Below are 20,594 nucleotides of genomic sequence, written 5' to 3'. Positions count from 1 at the left end.
ACCATGATGAGGAGAGATGCGAGGTGTGCCGTGGTTTCTCAAAGAAAACCAAGAAAGATGGCTACAGCCGCGTGGCTCAAATCGAGCAAGGCCCCTGACTCGGTCTCCGGGCAGGGTCCTGCTTCACCCTGGACCGGCCGGTCCGATCAGCAAACTCCCTCCGGGAGTAGGTTGTGATACTTTGAGGATGCCCTGCCCATAGAGTTCCAAGAGAAGGCCAAGCTCTGCAACACTGGTTCCGCTGGGTTCGCTGTTGCGGGTCCCAAGTCGGGAAGAGCGCGATCTCCATCAGTCTCCACTGTGAGCCTGCCGATGAAGGGGGTCTCTTCTAAGTTAAAGTCCCTAAGCCCTTCCAAACACCATTCATCAGCGAACAAACCGACGAGGGGAGGACCCTTCAAAACTAAGACTGCTTAGCCTTCCAAGTCAACCGATTTTGGCGACAGCCCTGCCAACCACCCCGTCAACTAAGTTGACGACCGACACCACGACAGCATTGAAGGAGAGCGTGTCTGTGAAGGTGGTTCCTTATCCCGAGGCATGATAACTGCTGCGGAGGCGGCAACAAAGGCGGCAGGCACCCCGGGGATGGGAGAAGGCAATGTGACTGTATCGGCACAGAAGCTTCGGAGAAAGAAATAGTACGACAAGGGCCTCCCGATGGAACCTCTGTGGGGGATGTAGACCCACGTACTGCTCCAGAAAAACCAGTGCAGATTTATTCAAGCTCGGACGACTGTAACAATGATTTTCCTGATCACTACTATACAGACCACAAAGCGGGAGAATCTGAGGGCAGTGAGCCTACGTTCCCTGCACGTAAATGGTGGCACGTCAGTCCGGACCCATACCACTGGCTCCTTCAACCGAGGGACGTGCCGCTGGACATTCTGATGACTGTACACATACACTGGTCACGGAGATCCAGCAGAGGATCTCTGTTCGCACAGAATAAGAATTTTCCCTAATGCTCTTTGTTAGGCAGAATCCAGTGCAGTTCCCTTAGGGAGCACTACACCAGATTAGGACTACAGGTGAGAGCAATAAATCCCCTTTGGTATCAGTCTGTACCACAAAGATTTAGTTGGTAGCTGTGGCTGAGCAGTAAGACTTATCTCAAGGGGGAGATGAGCAGTATTCAGGGTTTACACATTAGACCCACTAGACTATGGAACAAGGAAACACTGACCAAAGCTTTGTAGTTAAAAAGTAGATATATATTTTTCATACACTTCTAATAAAACACATGTATCCCAAGTATCAAGCAAGTTAAATTAAGTCGAGGAAAAATATACACACTCCTTATATGAATTGTAGACCAAGTGAACCAGAGTGAAAACTGAGCAAAACGGCACAGTGAAAACTACACTCAAGGGATCCTCTAACAATTCCTCACAAGGGAGGGAAAGCACAAGTTATTCAGAAATAGGCTCTTATACACCCTAGCAACACTCCCCATCAGTTGTGAACCAGTTCAGTAAAACAGTGCATCAGTGTAAGCAATAAAAATGAAAAATGAGCAAAATGGTATTTCACAATGATTATGCAGTGGGAAGAAAAAGTAGTTATAAGAAAGGGGTGCACCACAGTTCGAATGGAGAATCAATCTCGAGAAGGCAGGTCTAACAAATGTGACCAGAGTCAGTAGGCCTGTGCCAGGGTTAGTGGTACAGGGCAAGGGCCCAGGAGCAAAATGTTCTTGTAGCTGCAGTCAAGTCTTTTGTTAAAGGAATGGTTCGCCCAAAATGTTTTATTGCCCAAAAAGATGGGCAATAATAAAACAAATATACCCGCACTTTTTTTTTTTTTTTTTTTTTTTTAGTTCCTATGTAAAATTTGGAGCAATTCAAGCTCAAAAATTGGAAAAGCAAGCACATGGGCGCATCCATTATGTGAAATGAATGCCCGCCTGTGCTGGCTTTTGCGGCACTAATGAAGGAAAAGCCAGCCAGCTGTAGTAAACAAAAGCTACCACTGGGTGGCTTTTCCATCATTGGTGCCGGGACTCGGAGGACGCGGACCGGAGACTACAGGAAGAAAAGCTGCAGTTGAATCTCGGTAAGTGCTGTTTATTTATTTTTTTAAAATAAGCACTAGCTGTGGGTTTTTTTCTACGTTTTCCGGGCTGGAGTAGCCCGGAAAACTTAGAAATAAAACGGCAGCTTTAAAAACGTTGTATTTATGTTTGCGGTAGCTTTTGAAGCGACACAGACCGTATCAAGGTGGATTATACTTGCCATCTCAGAATGTTACAAATTGGCAGCCAGGGACCCGCCAGAAGGCTTGAGGGTTCATTCCACCAGAGGTATAGCCTCTTCGGCATGCCCTTCAAAGGGGCGTTCCTATTAAATCAATCTGTGATGCAGCAACTTGGTCTTCACTGCATTTATTCACAAAGCGTTACTGTCTAGATGCTTCCCGCTCTCAGGATGTTGCCTTCGGTAAGGCAGTACTATATTCGGCCTTATGAAATGCTGACAATCGCAAATTCTACTCCCACCACCAAATTCTACAAACTGCATTGGGAGTCTAACAAAGATGACAAATACGTTGGAGGACACAATCCATTCGAAGAACAAGTTACTTACTGGTAACATTCTTTCGATTAGATGTTCCGCCAGCGTATTTCTCATCGCCCTCCCATCCTACCCCTCTGTAGAATTTCCTATGCTGTTACACCTTCAGCTCTCGCAGGGCTGTCTACTGCCTGACTACACCGACAACCAACCCAAACAATGGGGAAAAACAGAACTGAGGCCAACGGGCGTCGCGGGTGCTACTTGAACACCCAATGACATCACTATCGACGGAGGCTTTCGAGGGGCATCGACATGGCGCTCTCTGCCGAGAATTTTCTTTCTGAAGCTGGATGTGATTATCCAAGATGAGGAATACGTTGTAGGAACATCCAATCGAAAGAATGTTACCAGTTGGTAAGTAACTTGTTCTTCTCTCTGGTATGCCCTTGCTCTTCATCTGCAGGGCTTCTAGGTGGAGGTCCACACACACCTTCACATGGTTGTACTGCGACAACAGGGATTCTAGGAGGAGTCTTGAGTCGGCCAAGCAGTGCTGCGCATCCTGTTCGTTTGAGGTGGGTCTGTTCGAGTGGAGTGTTATTGCTTCTGTTGAGCCTTGCCACTTCCCACATAACTATATGCAGCATGGGTCTGGCATGGATTTACATGCAAACCCTCCCTACTTCCCCTCTGTGGCTCTTCTTGGTTCATATGCCACTTTGTGCTTACCAAATCTAAAGATGGCCACCAGGGGTGGACTTTAGGGAGAGGACTGTCATTGGATGGGGGCAGTATGAATCCGAGATTAGTGATTGGTTTAAAGGAGAAACAGAGTTTTAAAGTGAAACTGTTTTTCGTTTACTGAGGAGTCTCAGCCTGATGACTGGGAATATTCGTGAGCATGTGAGTCCATGCCAGACCCATGCTGGAGAACAATAGTTCCAGGTAAGGAATTTAAACAATTTTACTGGCCAGCATAATGTGCTAAATTTTCATATACTCCATTGCAAAATAATCTGTTTAATGTGTATACTCCACTGTTATTCAAGCAATAGAACCCGCGGGGGGCGGGCTCGGGGGAGGGGAGCATTACTTGTCTTGTAATCCTGTAATGCCCCGGGCATCAGTTCACAAGGGCCTTCATGATAGCCCCGGGGTATTTCCAGACTGGTAATGCAGCCTGTCGGGGATGATTCTCATTTCTGTTTTAATTCCCTTCAACCTTGGAGACCCCCAGCTCTTTTGCTGGACTTAGGACTTTTTAATTTTCATCCTGGTGTGAGACCTTTTTCTCAGTCTTACAAACTGCACAGGCATCTGATTTTTGTATGGTGACACACTGCACCTTCAGTGCAGTGTCACAGAGAAATCCTTTAGATTTCTCGAACTACCTTTTTCTTGTGTGAGCTAGTTCTCAAAAATAGTAAAGTGAAATTGACTTTATTTACCTTTTCCCTTAGTAGGTCTGCACACACTATCTTTAAGTGGGGTGCTCGGCAGGTTACCTAGTAGCCCCTTATCCTACTTTTGCATGTTACATTTTTATGTTGCCCTCCCTGCTTTAAATGGCTGGTGGCAGTGGTTTACTTTTTCCTACCATTGTGCTTTTCTACCGCAGGCTGAACCCTCTGCTGCAGTACAGCACCCATGGGTGACCATTTTGTCAAAATGGCCCCTGACTTCTTTTTTCACCATTTTTCGGGGTGTGAGCTTTTTATAGTGTTTATAGACCGATTTGAACCCTTTGTTTGTCTTGCCTTTGGCAGGCTTCTGCCCTGAAGCCCGCCTTTTGGTTCCAATGTGTCTGGGAGGACAGGATGTGAGGGAGGGTCCCGAAACCCACCTGTCCTTGTCTCTAGGAATGCCTGAATGCAACTAGTCCTGATTGGCTTGCGGTCCTTGCCACCCTGCTGTGCGATTGACAGCCTAGGCTGTGCATCAATGGGAGAAACCTGCTTGCGTTTTGGGACTACAGGCAGAGTCGACCACTGAGAGAAACACCAGATGAAGAAACCATGAACGAAACTTGCTGCAACCTCTTGGACCTTTGAATTGCTTGGTGAAGCCCTGCTGCTGTGTCGAACTCCTTTTCACCTCGACAGAGAAGCTCTGCATGGAATGACTTCTCGCCTTGGGTTTAGTGGGACCAGCTTACCCTGAGACGAACTTCACTGGACCGCCATCCCCAACTTGCTGTGCCTCTGTTGCTTTGGAAGCCCAATGCCAGGGGTCTAGTGTCCGTAGTAGAGTGCAACATCTGGCGTGGAAAGAATACGACCTGTAGTTACAGGAGATTCCTAAGGACCATCCCGAAGCAGGACCTCTAGATCCAGAGTGCCGGACCGAGGGAGCAAAGGGTCCAACCGGTGTCCGAGATCCGTATCCGTGCCGTTTGCTAAGCACTGAAACCGTAAAGTGCTGCTGAACCGAGAAGAGCCCGTAGCTGCCGACTACCTCCCAAGTATCACCGCAGGAGCCCTCCCGACGTCCTCCCTCTTGTTCCCCACAACTGAAGCTCAGGAACAAGAGTGTGCAGCGGTGTAGCAAGACAGAATCCAGCTGTACCACTCTTCTAACCGGACATGCTGTTTAGACTTGGGGTACTTACCTTATTGCCTTTAGCCGCTCTCTTCTCACTTGAGAATTGCATTGGCTTACCTTTTATGAGTTGAATCCAACTCTTCTCACAGGCTTAACAGCTTGTGACCCTACAAATGATTTTTCTAAGACTCTAACTTTGCAAGTCTTTGATCCAAGAAGCGTATCAGATCCATAGACTTGTCCCAAATGACTTTGGCTGTCCTGAAGGCACTCCTCGTCCATTGACTTTGATACTGTTTGTCCCTCATAGTTAGTAGCTTGTTGTATACTGTTACTGCTGGGAAAGGCTTATCCAGACTTCATTGAAGGATCTAGCTGTCCTCACATGTACTGAGAAACTGTCTAACCTTTTTTCCTTCCCTACACTTTCCTTTCTACAACCTGAGAATCTACAAAGTATACTAGTGTGATATATAAATGCCATTACTGTCCTTGAAGTCACCTCCGAGTGTAGGAATTTTGTATGAAGCATAGCCAAAGATTATCCACTGACCTGTTTTGATTCTGAAAAGTACTTTTTAAAGTATATTTAAATTGTTAAAACAAATTGCCTTTTTAAAGAAAGCTTATTTAAAAATGGATGTTAAATAACTATTTATAACTGAAACCTTGAGTGGCAGTGTTACCTGGCTACTTGTATTTACGGATTTCATTTGTACAGCTCTGCAGCTCAGTTACCCCTCTTGGGATATGCCTGGCAGCTCAGTCACAATAGCAACTTGTATAGTACAGACCTATACCAAAAGGTGGGTTACCTAATGCCAAGCAGATAAGTGTTGTCACACACAGTTTGACTGCACCAATTATTACCTAAAACAGCTACCCCCCCCGCCCAAAACTCTCATCTCCAGAATGGATCGCGGACAAGGGAACTACAGGTAGTGGCTTTCCATGGTGGCCATTCGTGCCGGTTGAAGATGTGGAAAAGGAGGATGTGTGGTAGGAGCAGAGGGCAACAGGGTTGGGGGGGGCGCACTTACCTACTACACGCCGAGGGACGATGGCAGCCTCCTACTCTGAGACTGCTTGAGCCTGTTCTTTCCCAATGTGATGAAGTCCCCGTTCTGAGCCTCCTTATTGACTGGCAAGCCACCCCCCCCCCCCCCCCCTCACCTGGTACTAATGCTAATTAAGATTTTTTTTAAGTCTTGCAATTGCCGATTTTGGTCAAACTGCAGCATTCTATTTTGTTAAACTCAGGTTTTGCACCTCTAAATGCTCCTTTTTGTCCTTTTGTTTTAGCTTGTAACTCTTCAGGAAGCTAAATTGTTGCTAAATGAGGACGATTACCTTATTAAAGCAGTCTATGACTACTGGGTGAGAAAACGTAAGAACTGTAGGGGTCCTTCTCTAATTCCTCTAATTAAGCAAGAAAAACGTGATGGCACTACCAACAGTGATCCATATGTCGCTTTTCGGAGGCGAACTGAGAAGATGCAAACTCGAAAGGTAAGTTGTGAGCATATTCAAGTATGCCATTTAAGTATAGTACATCCTGCATGCATAACCTACTGTCAGTCTTTGTTGCAATTCTTATTATTCGTATTATTCTTATGGTATTTGAGTGCAGACCCAGCTTTGAGAAGCACCAGAGTGCTTTACAGTTATTCAATTGTACAGATGCATAACAGAGTGCTTTTCAGATGTAACAGAACAGATTTACAGTGCGAGGTAGGATACAGTGGGGCACAGCTTTACCTGGTGGCACGGGGCAGAGGGGTGGGCAGCATCTAGTGAGTCAGGTGGCGCAAGGGGCAGCATGATGGCCTAGGTGTTGGAGGAGAGACTCCTTGCAATATGAATAGCTTATTCTCTATAGGCACTCTATACTTAATTAGCTCATCCCTTTAGTCTTTTCACAGTAGAATGTAATGGCCCCATTAAAGAAGGTAGGTAATGGTCTGTATTTTTCCAATGTATAATGTTTTATGTTACCTTATGCATGCCACTATCCTTGCTTGCCTCTGCTCATTGCTTGGATTGCTATTGAAACCCTGTCCAAGTTCTTCCAAATATATCTTGCAAGAGTTGGAGAAGCTTTTTCAATTTTTTAAAGTTATTTTATTTTGTGCAATTTGGCCGTCTATAGACTTTGAAATAGACAGCTACTAAACCTATTGAAGAAAATGAGTCGTGTGCCTTTCCTAGGGCTAATGCATGATCGATATTACTTGGTCTGATAACTGAAGGCAGGTCATTGGACGAGACCTCAGCAGCAATCTTGTGGTAGGACCTGTAACACGACTTTCATACATTTCTTGGTTAACTCTACGGTTTTGCGACCTTTTCTGCAGCACCATCAAAGGACACGGATTGCCCGGTCAATCTTCTTCACTTCCTGCAGTCCCGCACTCTGTGGGGGTCTGTGCGAGTTGGATAGGATCTCTGGAGTGTCCTTATGGGTTCCGCCAAGATTTGGATGGAATTGGCCTTTCCATGGCGATGCATTCGAAATGGGCAGCAGGTCTCCTGGTATTGGGGTTATGCAGCTTTGGAAAGTCCTAGGACCTCGGGAGATTGGATTTGGCTATGTAATTCCACGCACAGATACTACTTTAAATGTCTTTTTTTCATTCAGGTACTCGGTCCTGCGGGAGATGGCTCATTTCAAAGTTCATCTTGGGACTGGTTGTTCTCACCAGCCAAAGGGAAGGAGTCGTCCTTGTCGGAGCTCCTCTGTCACACAGAAAACAGGGTCAGGACAGCAGTGGTTGCTTCAGTGTTTCAAAGGGTCTGCAGGCATCTGTTGTCTTCTTCGGTTACTTCAGCTTCCAGTGGACGACTTGCCTTTTACTCCAGAAGCCTCACCTTTTATACAGTTTCAGCACACTCCTCTGCAATCTCTCTGAGCATGTTACAGAAATTGGCGTTTGGCGTCCAATCAGGACAGCCGGACCCCCTGTGGGAGCTGGACCTTTTCAGGCACTCTGGAAGACAAAGGACAGGTGGGTGGAAACTCCTCCCTCTTCCTGCCTGTCCAGACACTCTGGAGCCTAGTTGGGGGGTACCCAATTTTTCCCGCCGAAGGCAAAACACACACAGACCTCCCCCCACCCCCCTCCCAGAAGGGCGGCTAACAACGAACAACCATGCTAGTAACCGTGAAAAAAGAAGGGAGGCCCAAAGTTGGTACTTGCTATTGTGCGCTACCGAGGTTATGGACATAGCCTGCGGTATAAAAAATACACAATAGTTGAACATGTCCACTGCCACCAGCCATAACTAGGTGATTGTCTGTGACTAATAGTCACAGGAGCAGAGACCAGCTTTGGCACTCCACTGAAGGTGGCGTGTGCCAATCTCTTTAGTTGGAGGATACAGACAATCTTAAAGGAGGACCCCAAGGGACCCCAGCAACACTGCCCATAAGGAGCGGTGTGCTGGAGTTGTAACAATACAGATGCCTTTAAGAGCTATGGAGCAGACAGACTCCATAGTACAGGTGGAATACAAAGAATAGAATTCCAAAAGTCGAAGCCCACAAGAATGAATGAGCGGAAAAAAGGATCCACTCATTCAGGATTGAAAGAAAAAGGTCCAGAAGTCCTGAAAAAAGTGCTGTGGTTCTTACTAGGAGAGAGTACAAAGCATAATAATAATCTCCCTAACGGGGGTGGGGAGGATTTACGTCTACCCCAACCTGGACGGTTGGCTGATCGGGTAAGTTCTCCCGAACAGACTATGGAACATCTCAATATCACCTGCCACTCTCTCCAGACTGGTCTTCTCCCTCAATTACAAGAAGTCAAACATCCTATGGTCTCAGACTCCAGCTCATTGGAGCAGTCTTGGATGCATCCTCGGGGAGGGAGCGGGTGGAGGAACCTCACCACCGAGGTGAGGACTCAGCACATTCTGCAGATATCCACCAAATTCCAGAGTGCCCAGTATCTTCCAGCCTTCGACTTATTGAGGTTGCTCGGCCTCATGGCATCCTGCATTTTCCTTGTGCCCCAGTCTCGCCTGAGAATGAGATCCCTTCAATGGGTTCTCGGGACACAGTGGTCTCAATTCTCGGCAGAATGACAGACCACCTTTAGGTCCCAAACCAGGTCGCACAGGATCTCCTGTGGTGGGCTTGCAAGGACCGTATTCTTAAGGGAGAACCTTTTTGCAACCATGGCTGGAGATAAGTTATGGACGCCTTACTCACAGGGTGGGTAGCCCACAACGATCTGATGGTCAGCATTTGTTGGTCTCCATCGGGGTCCAAACTACACGTCAACCTTTTGGATCTGAGGATGGTCAGACTAGCGCTGAAGGCCTTTCTGCCCTCTGTACGGGGAAAGAATGTCCTGATGACAGCCAACACAGTGGCCATGAACTACCTCAACAAGACAGGTGTAGGGTTACTACCACTGTGCAGGGAGGCAATGCAGCTCTGTTTCTGGGCTATACAAGTAGGAAGCTCCCTGTTGGGAGAACACTGCGGCGGACGCTCTGCGCAGGCAGAGTAGCCTCACATGAGCGGGAACTAGCTCAGGATGTCCTTCAAGAGAACTTCACCCTTTGGGGAACCTCTCCAGTAGATCTGTTTGCGACCAGTGCCAACCGGAAGTGTGAGCTGTTCTCCTCCAGGGAATTTCCCCCAAGAGGAGCTTGTAAGAGAAGTTCTTAGTGGACTGGGAATTTACAATGCTGTGCGAGTTTCCTCCAGTCCCCGTCATTCCTCATGTGAACAGGAGAAAGTTCTGGAAATCCAAGATCCTAATTTCCCCAGATTGGGCCAGGTGGGTTTGGTACATGGACCTTCTCAAAATGACCATCTGCCCTTTGATGCGTCTTCCGCAAAGAGAACCTTCTCTCGCGAGAGGGTCGGGTTCTCCAGTCCGAGGTCAAGGCACTCGACCTTCACGCATAGTTTTCTGAGCAGTTGAGACAAATGATTGGGACCACTCAGATGACGTAATGGAGATTTTGCTTTCGGCCAGCAATGAAATACTTATACTGCTACCTTTGGAATAAATTTTGTATAGCTGGTGTAGGGAAAAGGCTGTGGACACTTTTCAATGAAATACACATATGGTGCTATCTTTTTTGTTAAATTTAGCACATCTGGGGCTTCAGACTGGATCAAGAAAAGGTTATTTGGCAGCTCTTTCAATCTTCAAGCGCACATCGGAAGAGGAATCTTATTTCAACATGCCTTTAATCATTCAACTTCTTAAAGTACTCACTAATGTGTTCCCCCACCCCCTCCTCCCACACCTTTTCAGTACTGATTTGGGATCTTAATCTTGTGTTGCAATTTCGGATGTGTGCTCCCTTTTGAGCCACTCCATTCATGTCCACTAAGACTTTCAAAACCATTCTGTTAGTTGCGTTGACATCAGCCTGCAGGGTGAATGAGTTACAGGCCTCATCTAGTAAGCCTCCATTTACTATTTATTTTACGAGGACAAGGTTAAACATCTTTTTTGCCAAAAAAGTTATCAGATTTCTATTTATCTCAGAAAATCGTGCTTCCTACATTCTACCCGCCTCCTCATCCTGGCAAGAAAGAAGAAAGGCTACATAGGCTTGATCCCAGAAGGGCTTTGAGCTTTAACGTTTCACAAATGGTGAAAATAAGTCAAAATGACCAGCTTTTCATTGGGTACACTGGACACAAACTGGGTCTTCTAGTTACAAAACAAACTTTGTCCAGATGCATAATTCTTGCTATTTCAGAATGCTGCAGATTGGCTGCGAAAGATCCCCCAGAAAGCCTGGGAGCTCATTTCACAAGGGTCAATGCAACTCCAGTGATTTTCCCTCTACTCCGCATGGATGTCTTGCCTGCATGCTCTCCCTTAACCCTGATCCCCTTGACCAGTGCCTCATTTGGGGCTTGGCTGATTTCAGTAAGCCTTTATTATCATTTGGACGATGCGCACTTCGATGCGATGATTGAAGCAACCAGCCATTATTTTTGGTTTATAATACTGCTTCTTTGAGGATTCAACCTTCTGCGCAATTACAGAGCGCAAGCATGCATGATGCTCCAGACTGCCCTGCAACTCTATTTTTCTCCAACCTTTTGAGGCCCTCCAAGATGGTGGACCATCGTTGCATAACTTGCAACCTTGCTGTCTGAGCCTGCACCCCCCCCCCCCCCCCCCCATCAGTTTGCTGGTCTTCATCAACCACTCCCAGCAACAGGGAGGCGGGAGCCGGCCCGCAACAAAGGCCCCGTCCGCTCCCTGTCCGCTGCCTGGACGGGTCTGAGGCTCTCTACTCACCCCTCTTCATGTGCTTGGTGGCTGCAGAGAATTCCAACCTTCGAATGGATTGTGTCCTCACGTATTCCTCAGCTTGGGTATTTGTATCTCGCCAGCTTTGCTGCTTCTAAAAATCTAAAATAAAAAAAATGTTCTCAGCAGGGGGTGCTCTGCACGATGTCGTAGCGTCTGTCCCTCGAGGGCTGCCGTCGCGCGTCGCCGTTATATAAATGGCTTGTGCAGCGCGTGTTGGCTTCAGTTGCGTTTTTCGGAAAGCTTTCGCATCGAGTACCAACGGTGCACTTCGTTTTTCTGTCAAAAAATGTCTTCAAAGTCAGAATTTGAAAAAAGTTAGGGTAGCGGGTCGAAGATGTCAATAACCATATTCTTGCATCCGTCCCCTTTCCTCCCTACTGTATGGGCGTCCCTTCCAAGGGATGGGAGACAGAATCTTTTTCACCAGAAAAAAACACCTTCCCCTTTAAATTTGGAGGCACGCGGGGGCACAGCCCAGGAAGCATGCGCTGCCCTGACTCCGCTCTCTGGCGCCACACCTAAGTCCCCTTTTCTGCATCGTCTGGATCGGGCCGAATTCACCAGCACTTCTGGGTTTGGCTTCGGCTATGTAATTCCACGCGCGTATACTTCCTTGTCTTTTTTTGTCTTATCTATCATTCAGGTACTCTGTCCTCGGGCGTCACGCTCCTCCCTGGCGCTTGTCGACTTCTACAGGGTTCAGCAGGTGTCATCCTGCAACGGGCTCTTCCCAGCTTCAGAGCCCCACGCCCTCTGCCTACGTTGCCTTGGCCCAGACCACGGTTTGCAATCATGTTAGGCGTGTGACTCGCTGTCCTCGAAGGCGCTGAAGAACAGACTAGCAAGGTGGAGGGAGCTCCTCCAGAAGTCGCCTCCAGAGGATCTCAAGAACTTTGTGAAGCATCGAAACCAGGCCCAAGGTAGGTCTGATATTTTCCAGCGCACCCTGGAAGGCAGACTCCTTCCTAGGGTCCCTCCCGCGTGGGAGGGACCTACCGTCACGTACAGCTACCGGCCTTCGGGTCGAGGGATCCTCGGATCCTCCCGGGCACAGTGTTGAGGGACCGGAAGGTTCTTTTACCGGGTCTACACCCGAGGGGCTCTGCCCTTTTACCAGCATCATGGCCGAGGGGCTACACACTAATAACGGCAATACGTCATAGGGGGCGCCTAAACACAGCTCTACTGACCCCCGGGTCGAGGGTGTCGCACCTACCGGGCTGAGGAGCAGGGTAGGCCTCGTGATTCACACGCAAGAGTCTTGGACAAGGCCGGGCCCAGCGGGCTGAGCACGTTGCAGGCACGTGGCAGGCAGCTCGACAAAATGGCTGCCGCGCCAGAAAGACGCACCCGTCCGATGCCATTCCAGGAATTCGGCGAAGAACGAGTGTCAAGGAGGGACTGGCCTACAGTCCTCCTCATTTGCGCTGGGCAGCTTTCCTTTGGGTCCATATGGACAGGGTTTGCAGCGGCTCCAGCAGCCCCCCACTGCCCCATCAGCACCCCCTGCCACCTCTTTGGCCAGTGAGGAGGTGCTCTTCGAGAAGTTCCTCGGCCTCATGAGGTCTCCTCAGATGGGGAGATATCATCAAAGACTCCATCAGGGAAGTCATCCCAGCCATGCTAGCGGCACCACAGACCCCTCCATTGCGCCCCCTGGCCCTGGTACAGCTGCCGCCGGCTCCACAGCCACCTCCGCCGCCTCCTCCGGCTGCGGTCCCTGTACCCCAGCCTCCGGCGCCATCTACTCCTCCTCCACAGGATCCTCCAGATCCGCAGGATACAGACGTGGAGGAGGATCCGGACACGCCATCCTCAGCCAGGCCCTTGCACAAACCTCTTGCTGGCCTGGAGGAGTACCTGGGTCTCCCCCAACCTGAGGTCGAGCAGCTGGCATGGGGATTGCACTGCAAACTGATGTAGTCTCCCTGGCCAAGAAGGGTTGGCTCAATCCCCACTCTGCCCAGCCGGTCAATGGACGCCAAGTACAGGCAGATGGATGGGAATGCACTCTTGCTCTCGATCCATCCTCAGCCACACTCCTCGGTGATCGCTGCAGCATCAATATACTCCAAGCCTCAGTCGTCCTCTGCCGCCTCCTCTGCGCCGCTGCTAGGCAAGGAGGAGAAGATGTTGGAGGCGTATGGCAAGAAAATCTACTCCAACGCATCCTTGCACCTTCGTCAGGCCAACGCATATGCCATGCTGGCTGCCACCAACCAACGATTATGGCGGGAAATTGTGGACTTCCTCATGGAGCTCTCCACCCAGTGCCAATCCCGATTTAGGGTGGGGCTAGCTGAAGCCAAGCTGGTGGTGCATGACCTCATGGAATCCACAGTGGCTCATATCAATACCTCAGGCCATGGCATCTGCATTGCCACGGATATGAGAAGAACAGCCTGGCTCCGGCAACGAAATTCAACCCAGATGTCCAGGAGCGCATTCTAGATCTACCGTTCGAGGGATGTGGCGGGGGGGGGCCCTCTTCCACTCCTCTACTGACGAGGAACTGGACAAAAAGAAAAACAGCTCACAAACGGCAAAGTCTGTATCCATTCTTAGAAAGACCAGGCCCAAATTGGACACCCGATCTCAGCAGCGCTCGGAAAAGGGTCATGCATATGGAGGGTTCCGCAGCTTCCAGGAATGCAGATCCAAGCAGCCGGACCTCTCGCTGTTTCTGAACCGGCACAAACAGAGGATGGGGGGGTAACGGAGTAGGGGCTTTTTCCAGTCCCCCCTCCTCAGTGTCCGCCTCCGAGGGGAAAAAAGGCATGACACTCCCCTTTGGGTCCACGTGTTTCCGGTGGGGGCAGGCTTCCTCTGCATTGATATTTCTGGTGACAGAATTTTGCGTATCCTCTCCGTAGTATCAACAGGGTACCGCCTTCCTATCCCAGCCTCTCCTCCACTCCCACAGGTTGGAACAGCAACTCTTTTGGCGGAGATCCGGTCGCTCGTAGAAAGCCAGGCAGTGGATGAAGTTCCAGCCTCTCAGTGTGGCTTTGGCTTTTACGCCAGGATTTACGCCATTCAAAAGAACCAGGCAGGCCTGAGAGTTTGTTTGTTTATTTGATAGAGCGCAACCAAACCCTTGGGTAGCTGGGCGCAAACATTGCAAGTATACTTGGAAGCTTAGTTAAATAGATAATGGTACATACAAACAGGAAAAGTAAAACAAATGACTACCGCCTAGTTTAAACGAGACAAATAGATTACACAGCAGGATTGCATTCAGGTGTGACATAGGTGACGATTACGTTGAGCGCGATATGCCTAGAATACATATGAAGGCGGGTATTGACAAAGGTAAAAGTGAAGGCAGTAGGTTAGGAATCATTGGACCGAATCCAGGAAAAGGTTTTTACATCTAAAACTAGAGTAAGGTTGGTCAGTTCTAAGATCCTGAGGGAGTGAGTTCAAGGATTGTGCGGCTATGACTGGGACGCTAGAGCAGCCCGCTGTGGACCGTTTAAATCTGGGGACCTCAAGGGTATGGATGTTGGCAGATCTCATGGGGCGGGTAGTGATTCTCCTGTTAATTCTTACAGCAAGGTAAGGTGGGGCTATGTTTAGACATTTGGACGTGAGACAGTGTGTTTTAAGGAGGATCCTGTCATGAATCTTGAGCCGGTGGACCTTTCTTCTGAATATGGAAATGTGTTCTCTGATGGGGAATTTTTAGGGTTGCTCTGAGGGCATTATTTTGAAGTCTTTGCAGTTTGTCAATAATATACTTATTGGCTCCTGCGTATAAGGCATTGCAGTAATCCAATCTAGTAATCCAATCTAGATATAAGTGGATTTGCCAGATACATCTCGATTCGGACCAAAACGGTCTGAAAGCTCTGATCAATTTGCAGGTATATGCTGTAGAGGATGCGAGAGAATTGACTTGCTTCTTAAGGGTTAGTGCCTAGTCAAGATGGAAGCCCAGGGTTTTGACTGCGAACATCACTTTAATAATGTTATCAATGTTGAAGGAGGCATAGCTTGGGCTACGTTTTTACATGGCCGCCTCTGAACCTAGGATCAGTAGCTCTGTTTTGTCGTCATTCAGGCAGAGGCCATGGGAAGCCATCCATGCCTGAATGAGGAGGTATATTTTGTTTACCAAGGCAGAGTCCTCCATGAAGTTGCCCGAAAGGGGGCTAAGGATCTGAGTGTCATCTGCATAGTTGGTGTAGGTGACACCCAGTTTGTCCAACTTGTCGAACAGGGGCTTAGTAAAGATATTTTCGAGGGGATTGGGTCCTCCGACGTATTCCATATCTGACAGGTAATGTCCACAGCTGTGCTGCTTTGGAAAATCTTCAGCGTCTGCGTTGATTACGTCGATGCGCTGTCCCCGAGGACCTCCCCCGACGGCCGACTTCACCCGATGTGATAAGTAGGACGCATGACGCCCGTAGCCTCAGTTCCGTTTTTTCCGCGAACGTGTTCGCTTCTTGAATCTCGGTACGCCTCGACTCTTTGGAGTTTGCACTTTTCTTCTCGGTTCGTTGAACCTGTTTTTTTTATTTTCACAAAAAACCAAAGACCTGTTCGTGGCGATGTCTACTTCGTCTTCAACACCGCGTCCGGGCTTCAAGAAATGCAGGGACTGTGGGTCCAAGATGTCGGTCACGGACTCGCACAACGCCTGCCTCTGGTGCCCACAATAGGGACAACTGTCGACTGCCAGTCGCTCACGGCCAAGGTCTTGAGGGAACGCAAGAAGAAGCTGTCGGTAGGTCGGGCGTATAAGCCCCGGAAGTCGAGGTCTACGGGGCTTTCGACGGATGACTCGAGAGGCGACTCTCCGCGTCATCGTCGGAAGTCCAGTAGGTCTCCTTCCAGGAGTCGGTCTCGCCACTCCTCTGCCTCTTCGAGGCTTTCCCGGAAGCGCAGCATCGGTCGCCTTCTCCGTCCTCTTCTGAGGACTCCGCCCGTCGGTGGGTCGCTTATCCCACCATGCAAGTGACACCGAAGGAATGGGCTTCCTTCGGGAAGCAGATGCTAGCGATTCTTGAATCGCAGGGCACCGGTCCGTCCGCGCCTCAGAGTGGGGTCGGTCGGCACTGGTCGAGAGACGCCGCTCGTCTGCCTCCGGGCTCGGGTGGTCAGCACGGCTCGCGGGAGAGGTCCCGCTCGGACAAGGGTAGCCGTTCTCGCCATGCCCGTTCCAGGTCCCGGTCCTCGACGCGCTCGAGACCGCGTGATCCTGTGCCGTCTTCGAAGAAGACGACGCCTGTGGCACCGAGGTCGTCGATTTCTCTCGAGGCTCTGCCTCCGAGGGGGTCGTCGACGCTGTCGGCGCCTAGGTCATCGAGAGACACGCTCGCTCTGGATTCGAGGCCTGTGTCGACGCTGTCGATGCTGGCGGTGCTGCAGCTGACGTCGACGCAGATTTGCTCTTTCGGCGCCGACTCATTCGGGGCCCTCAACACCTTTCGAGGTGGTGGTGTTGGAAGGGCCCCGTGGCACGGGGTTAGCCCTTAGAAAGGCTCTGGCTTAGGTCAGGCACAGCTTTGGTCCCCAGATGGCTTCCTCTCACCACCTGGAGTACATTTCAGAGGGTGATGAAGGCTCTGATGAAGGCTTGGTTCCGGTACCAGATGAGTTTATCTCGGGCCATAGCCAGTTTGATGACCTGAGGCAGTCTCTGCATGATGCCAGTGGACTGGACACCTCTCTGGAGGTGGAGTTTTTTAGGCCGGAGCTTGGCACTCATGCCTATTCTTCATATCGGCGCCTTATGTCTCGGGTCACCAAGTACTTGGGTTGGTCTGCTCCTCCAGGGGAGTTCGTTCAGGATGATCTCACGGGCATCCTTTATCTTGGTCCCACCACTGACCCGGTATTGCTGTTTCATATGGCTCTGCAGAGAACGGCGGCGGCGGCTTGGACTGCTCCGGAGAGTCTTCCGGCAGTGGGCAAGTCTTAGTCGCGAAAATACCGTCCAGCCAGTAGCGACCTCTGCTACTTGTCCAGGCACCCCACTCCGGAGAGTTTGGTGGTGCAGGCGGCTACGGCCCCGGCAAAGCAGGCGTCGTATCCTACCATCCGGATAGGGACAACAAACGTTTTGACGGCTGGGCGAAGAAAGTGTTTTCTGCAGGGGGTATGGCGTTTCAGGCGGCCAACTCCATATGTGCTTTGTCTCGTTTCACACACACTGTGGAACTGTGTTGCATTAGCGGCTAAACATATTCCCGAAGGGGACGAACGGGATGGTTTCCTTGCTATGGTTCAGGATGGCAAGGATGCCATGTTTGAGGCCGTTCAGTCGGGTTTGGACATGGCAGATTGTGTCAGCCAGTCCATGGCGGCGAGCACTGTAATACGCAGGTTTGCGTGGTTACGGAAGTCTGGGTTCGCTCCTGATGTGCAGTCCCGGCTCCTCAACATGCCCTTTGACGGTGAACATCTTTTTGGCAGCAAGGCTGACGAGAGCCTTGAGAGGTTGCAGACCTCCAAAGCTGCAGCGAGGTCGTTGGGTGCTGCAGTTCGACAACCTCTGCCTTTTTGTCCTAGGGGACAACAATGGAGGGGAGGTTCCTTTCGCTATTACTCATCCTTCAGTAAAGCGAGAGGAGATAGCAGTCAAAGAGGCCACCGTAAGAGTGCCAGAGGTGGAAAACGGGGTACTCGAGGTGCCCAGGCCGCTCGGGCATTTGCCTCTTTGCCTTCAGGCAACGCCGCAGCCACTACCACTCAGTCATGAGGCCAGGTCCCATGGTTCGCCGGTTGGGGGAAGGCTGGCGCAGCATCTTGTAGAGTGGCGAGCCATTACTTCAGATGTGTGGGCTCTGGAGATCAAAACCCACGGCTACTGTCTTCCCTTTCAGCAGAGGCCTCACGACAATCCACCTGGGAACCTCTTTGAAGAGTCTGGATCCGCTCCTTGCGCAGGAAATTCAATCCCCCCTGGAGAAAGGCGCCATAGAACTGGTGCTTGTAGTGGAGAGGAATAAGGGATGGTATTCCCCCTTATTTTTTGATTTCGAAGAAAGACTGGAGATTGAGACCCATCATGGACTTGCGCGGTTTGAACAAACTCCTCAGGAAGGACAAGTTCAAGATGGTTACTCTCTCTCAAGTCCTCCAGGCCCTTCAACTGCAGGACTGGTTGGTGTCTCTCGACCTCAAGAACGCTTACTTCCATGTGCCGATCCATCCCAGGCACAAGAAGTACCTGAAGTTCGCGGTTGGCGACTCGCACTTTCAGTTTCGGGTCCTGCCGTTCGGATTGACCTCTGCCCCGAGGGTTTTCACCAAGCTCATGCTGGTGGTGGTAGCGCATCTCGGGAAAGGGGGATTCACGTCTACCCCTACCTGGACGATTGGTTGATCAGGGGGAGCTCTCCCGAGCAAGTCCTGGATCATCTGTCCGTCACCTGCCACTCCCTTCACAAGCTGGGCTTCTCCCTCAATTTAAAGAAGTCCCATTTGACACCAACACAGCGGCTCCAGTACATCGGAGCAGTGCTCGACACATCCCTGGGGCAGTGTTTTCCTCCCCAGGTTGAGGGCTCTTCACATTCAGCAGATGGTGCACAAATTTCAACTTGCCCACAATCTCCCAGCGTCCTAGTTCTTGAGACTGCTCGGCCTCATGGCATCCTGCATTCTTCTGGTGCCAGAGGCTCGTCTGCGGATGAGATCTTTGCAGTGGGCTCTCAAGCTCCAGTTGTCTGTCCTCTGGCAGGCTGTCCTGCTAGGTGCCGCCCTCGGTCGCCCAGGACCTTCTGTGGTGGGTTCGTCGAAGGCAATCTGATGAAGGGGGACCCCATTTTGGCTGCCCTGGCCAGAGGTGACGATCGAGACGGACGCATCCCTCACGGGATGGGGAGCTCATGCCACCGAGTTGAGTCAGCGGTCGTTGGTCTCCGTCGGAGTCCAGACTCCATATCAATCTGTTGGAGCTGAGGGCGGTCAGGCTAGCCCTGAAGGTTTTTCTGCCGACTTTGCGAGGAAAGAGTGTCCTGATTCTAACTGACAACACGGTGGCCATGCACTACCTCCACAAAAAGGGGGGACAGGGTCACTTCCTCTGTGCAGGGAGGCGATGCAGCTCGAATTCTGGGCCATCCAGCAGGAAGTTTCGATCTCGGCTGTTCATCTGGCCGGAGATAACAAGACGGCGGACGCTCTGAACAGGCAGAGCACGATCACTCACGAGTGGGAGCTGGCTCAGGAGATTCTCCTGGAGAGCTTCGCCCTTTGGGGGACCCCTCAAGTCGATCTCTTCGCCTCCAGTGTCAACCGGAAGTGCGAAAGGTTTTGCTCGCGGGAATTTCCTCCAAAAGGAGCCTTAGGAGACGCGTTCGTGGTGGGGGTTCAGTTCCCGGATTATCCTCATTGCTCCGGCGTGGGCCCGGAGGACGTGGTACCCGGACCTTCTCGACTTGTCCATCTGCCCTCCATGTCGTCTTCCCTACCGAGACGATCTGCTCTCATGGGAGGGGGGTCAGGTTCTCCATCCAGAGGTCAGATCCCTCAACCTTCACGCTTAGCTTCTGAAAGGTTGAGGTATAAGTATTGGGACCTCCCTGAAGACGTGATGGAGGTGTTGCTTTCGGCCCGAAGGCCAGCAACAAAGTCTCTGTACCGTTGCCGTTGGTGTAAATTCTGCGACTGGTGCAGAGTTAAGAATGTGGATCCTTTTGAGTGTGACATTCCCATGGTGCTGTCTTATTTGCTTTCCTTGGCCCACAGGGGCTTACAAGTGGGGACCATTAAAGGTTACCTGGCGGCGCTGTCCATCTTTAAGCGCTCGTCTGAAGAATGTTCCTATTTTAAGATTCCTTTAATTTCTCAGTTTTTGAAAGGGCTCACTAATGTGTTTCCTCCATCACCTTTTCTGGTGCCCGGTTGGGATTTGAACCTTGTTCTTAAGTTTCTTATGGGTGCTCCGTTTGAGCCTTTGAATTCTTGCCCTTTGAGACTGTTAACTCTGAAAACTGGTTGCGGTTACGTCCGCTCGCTGAGTGAGTGAGTTACAGGCACTTTCAGTTAAGCCACCCCTCACTGTGTTTCATAAGGACAGGGTTGTCCTTAGAGTTCGTCCTTCCTTTCTTCCAAAGGTGGTTTCCGAATTTCATTTGAGTCAGATGGTGGTTCTTCCGGCGTTCTATCCTCCTCCACATCCTGGTAAGGAAGAGGAGAGGCTCTATAGGCTTGATCCTAGGAGAGCGTTGAGCTTTTATATTTCACGCATGTCTCGGGTCAGAGTGGACGATCAACTTTTCAT

At 50.2% G+C, this 20,594-nt stretch overlaps 1 protein-coding gene across 2 annotated transcripts in view; it reads left to right on the top strand.

Annotated features, from left to right (window-relative positions):
- Nucleotides 1-20,594, top strand: part of EPC2 (enhancer of polycomb homolog 2) — a 662,055-nt gene that overhangs the window by 299,913 nt on the left and 341,548 nt on the right. For both annotated transcript variants that reach the window (XR_011274738.1, XM_069616502.1), the window contains exon 4: nucleotides 6,363-6,569. Coding sequence is in view for 1 of the 2 variants with exons in the window: in XM_069616502.1 (XP_069472603.1) it covers nucleotides 6,363-6,569 (207 nt within the window). In the remaining variant the exon portion in view is untranslated. The remainder of the gene's footprint in view (nucleotides 1-6,362; nucleotides 6,570-20,594) is intronic.

Source organism: Ambystoma mexicanum, chromosome 9 (genome assembly GCF_040938575.1).
Source record: "Ambystoma mexicanum isolate Mex_15411 chromosome 9, UKY_AmexF1_1, whole genome shotgun sequence".
Lineage (NCBI taxonomy): Eukaryota > Metazoa > Chordata > Amphibia > Caudata > Ambystomatidae > Ambystoma > Ambystoma mexicanum.
This window is presented reverse-complemented; position numbering and strand designations above follow the sequence as displayed.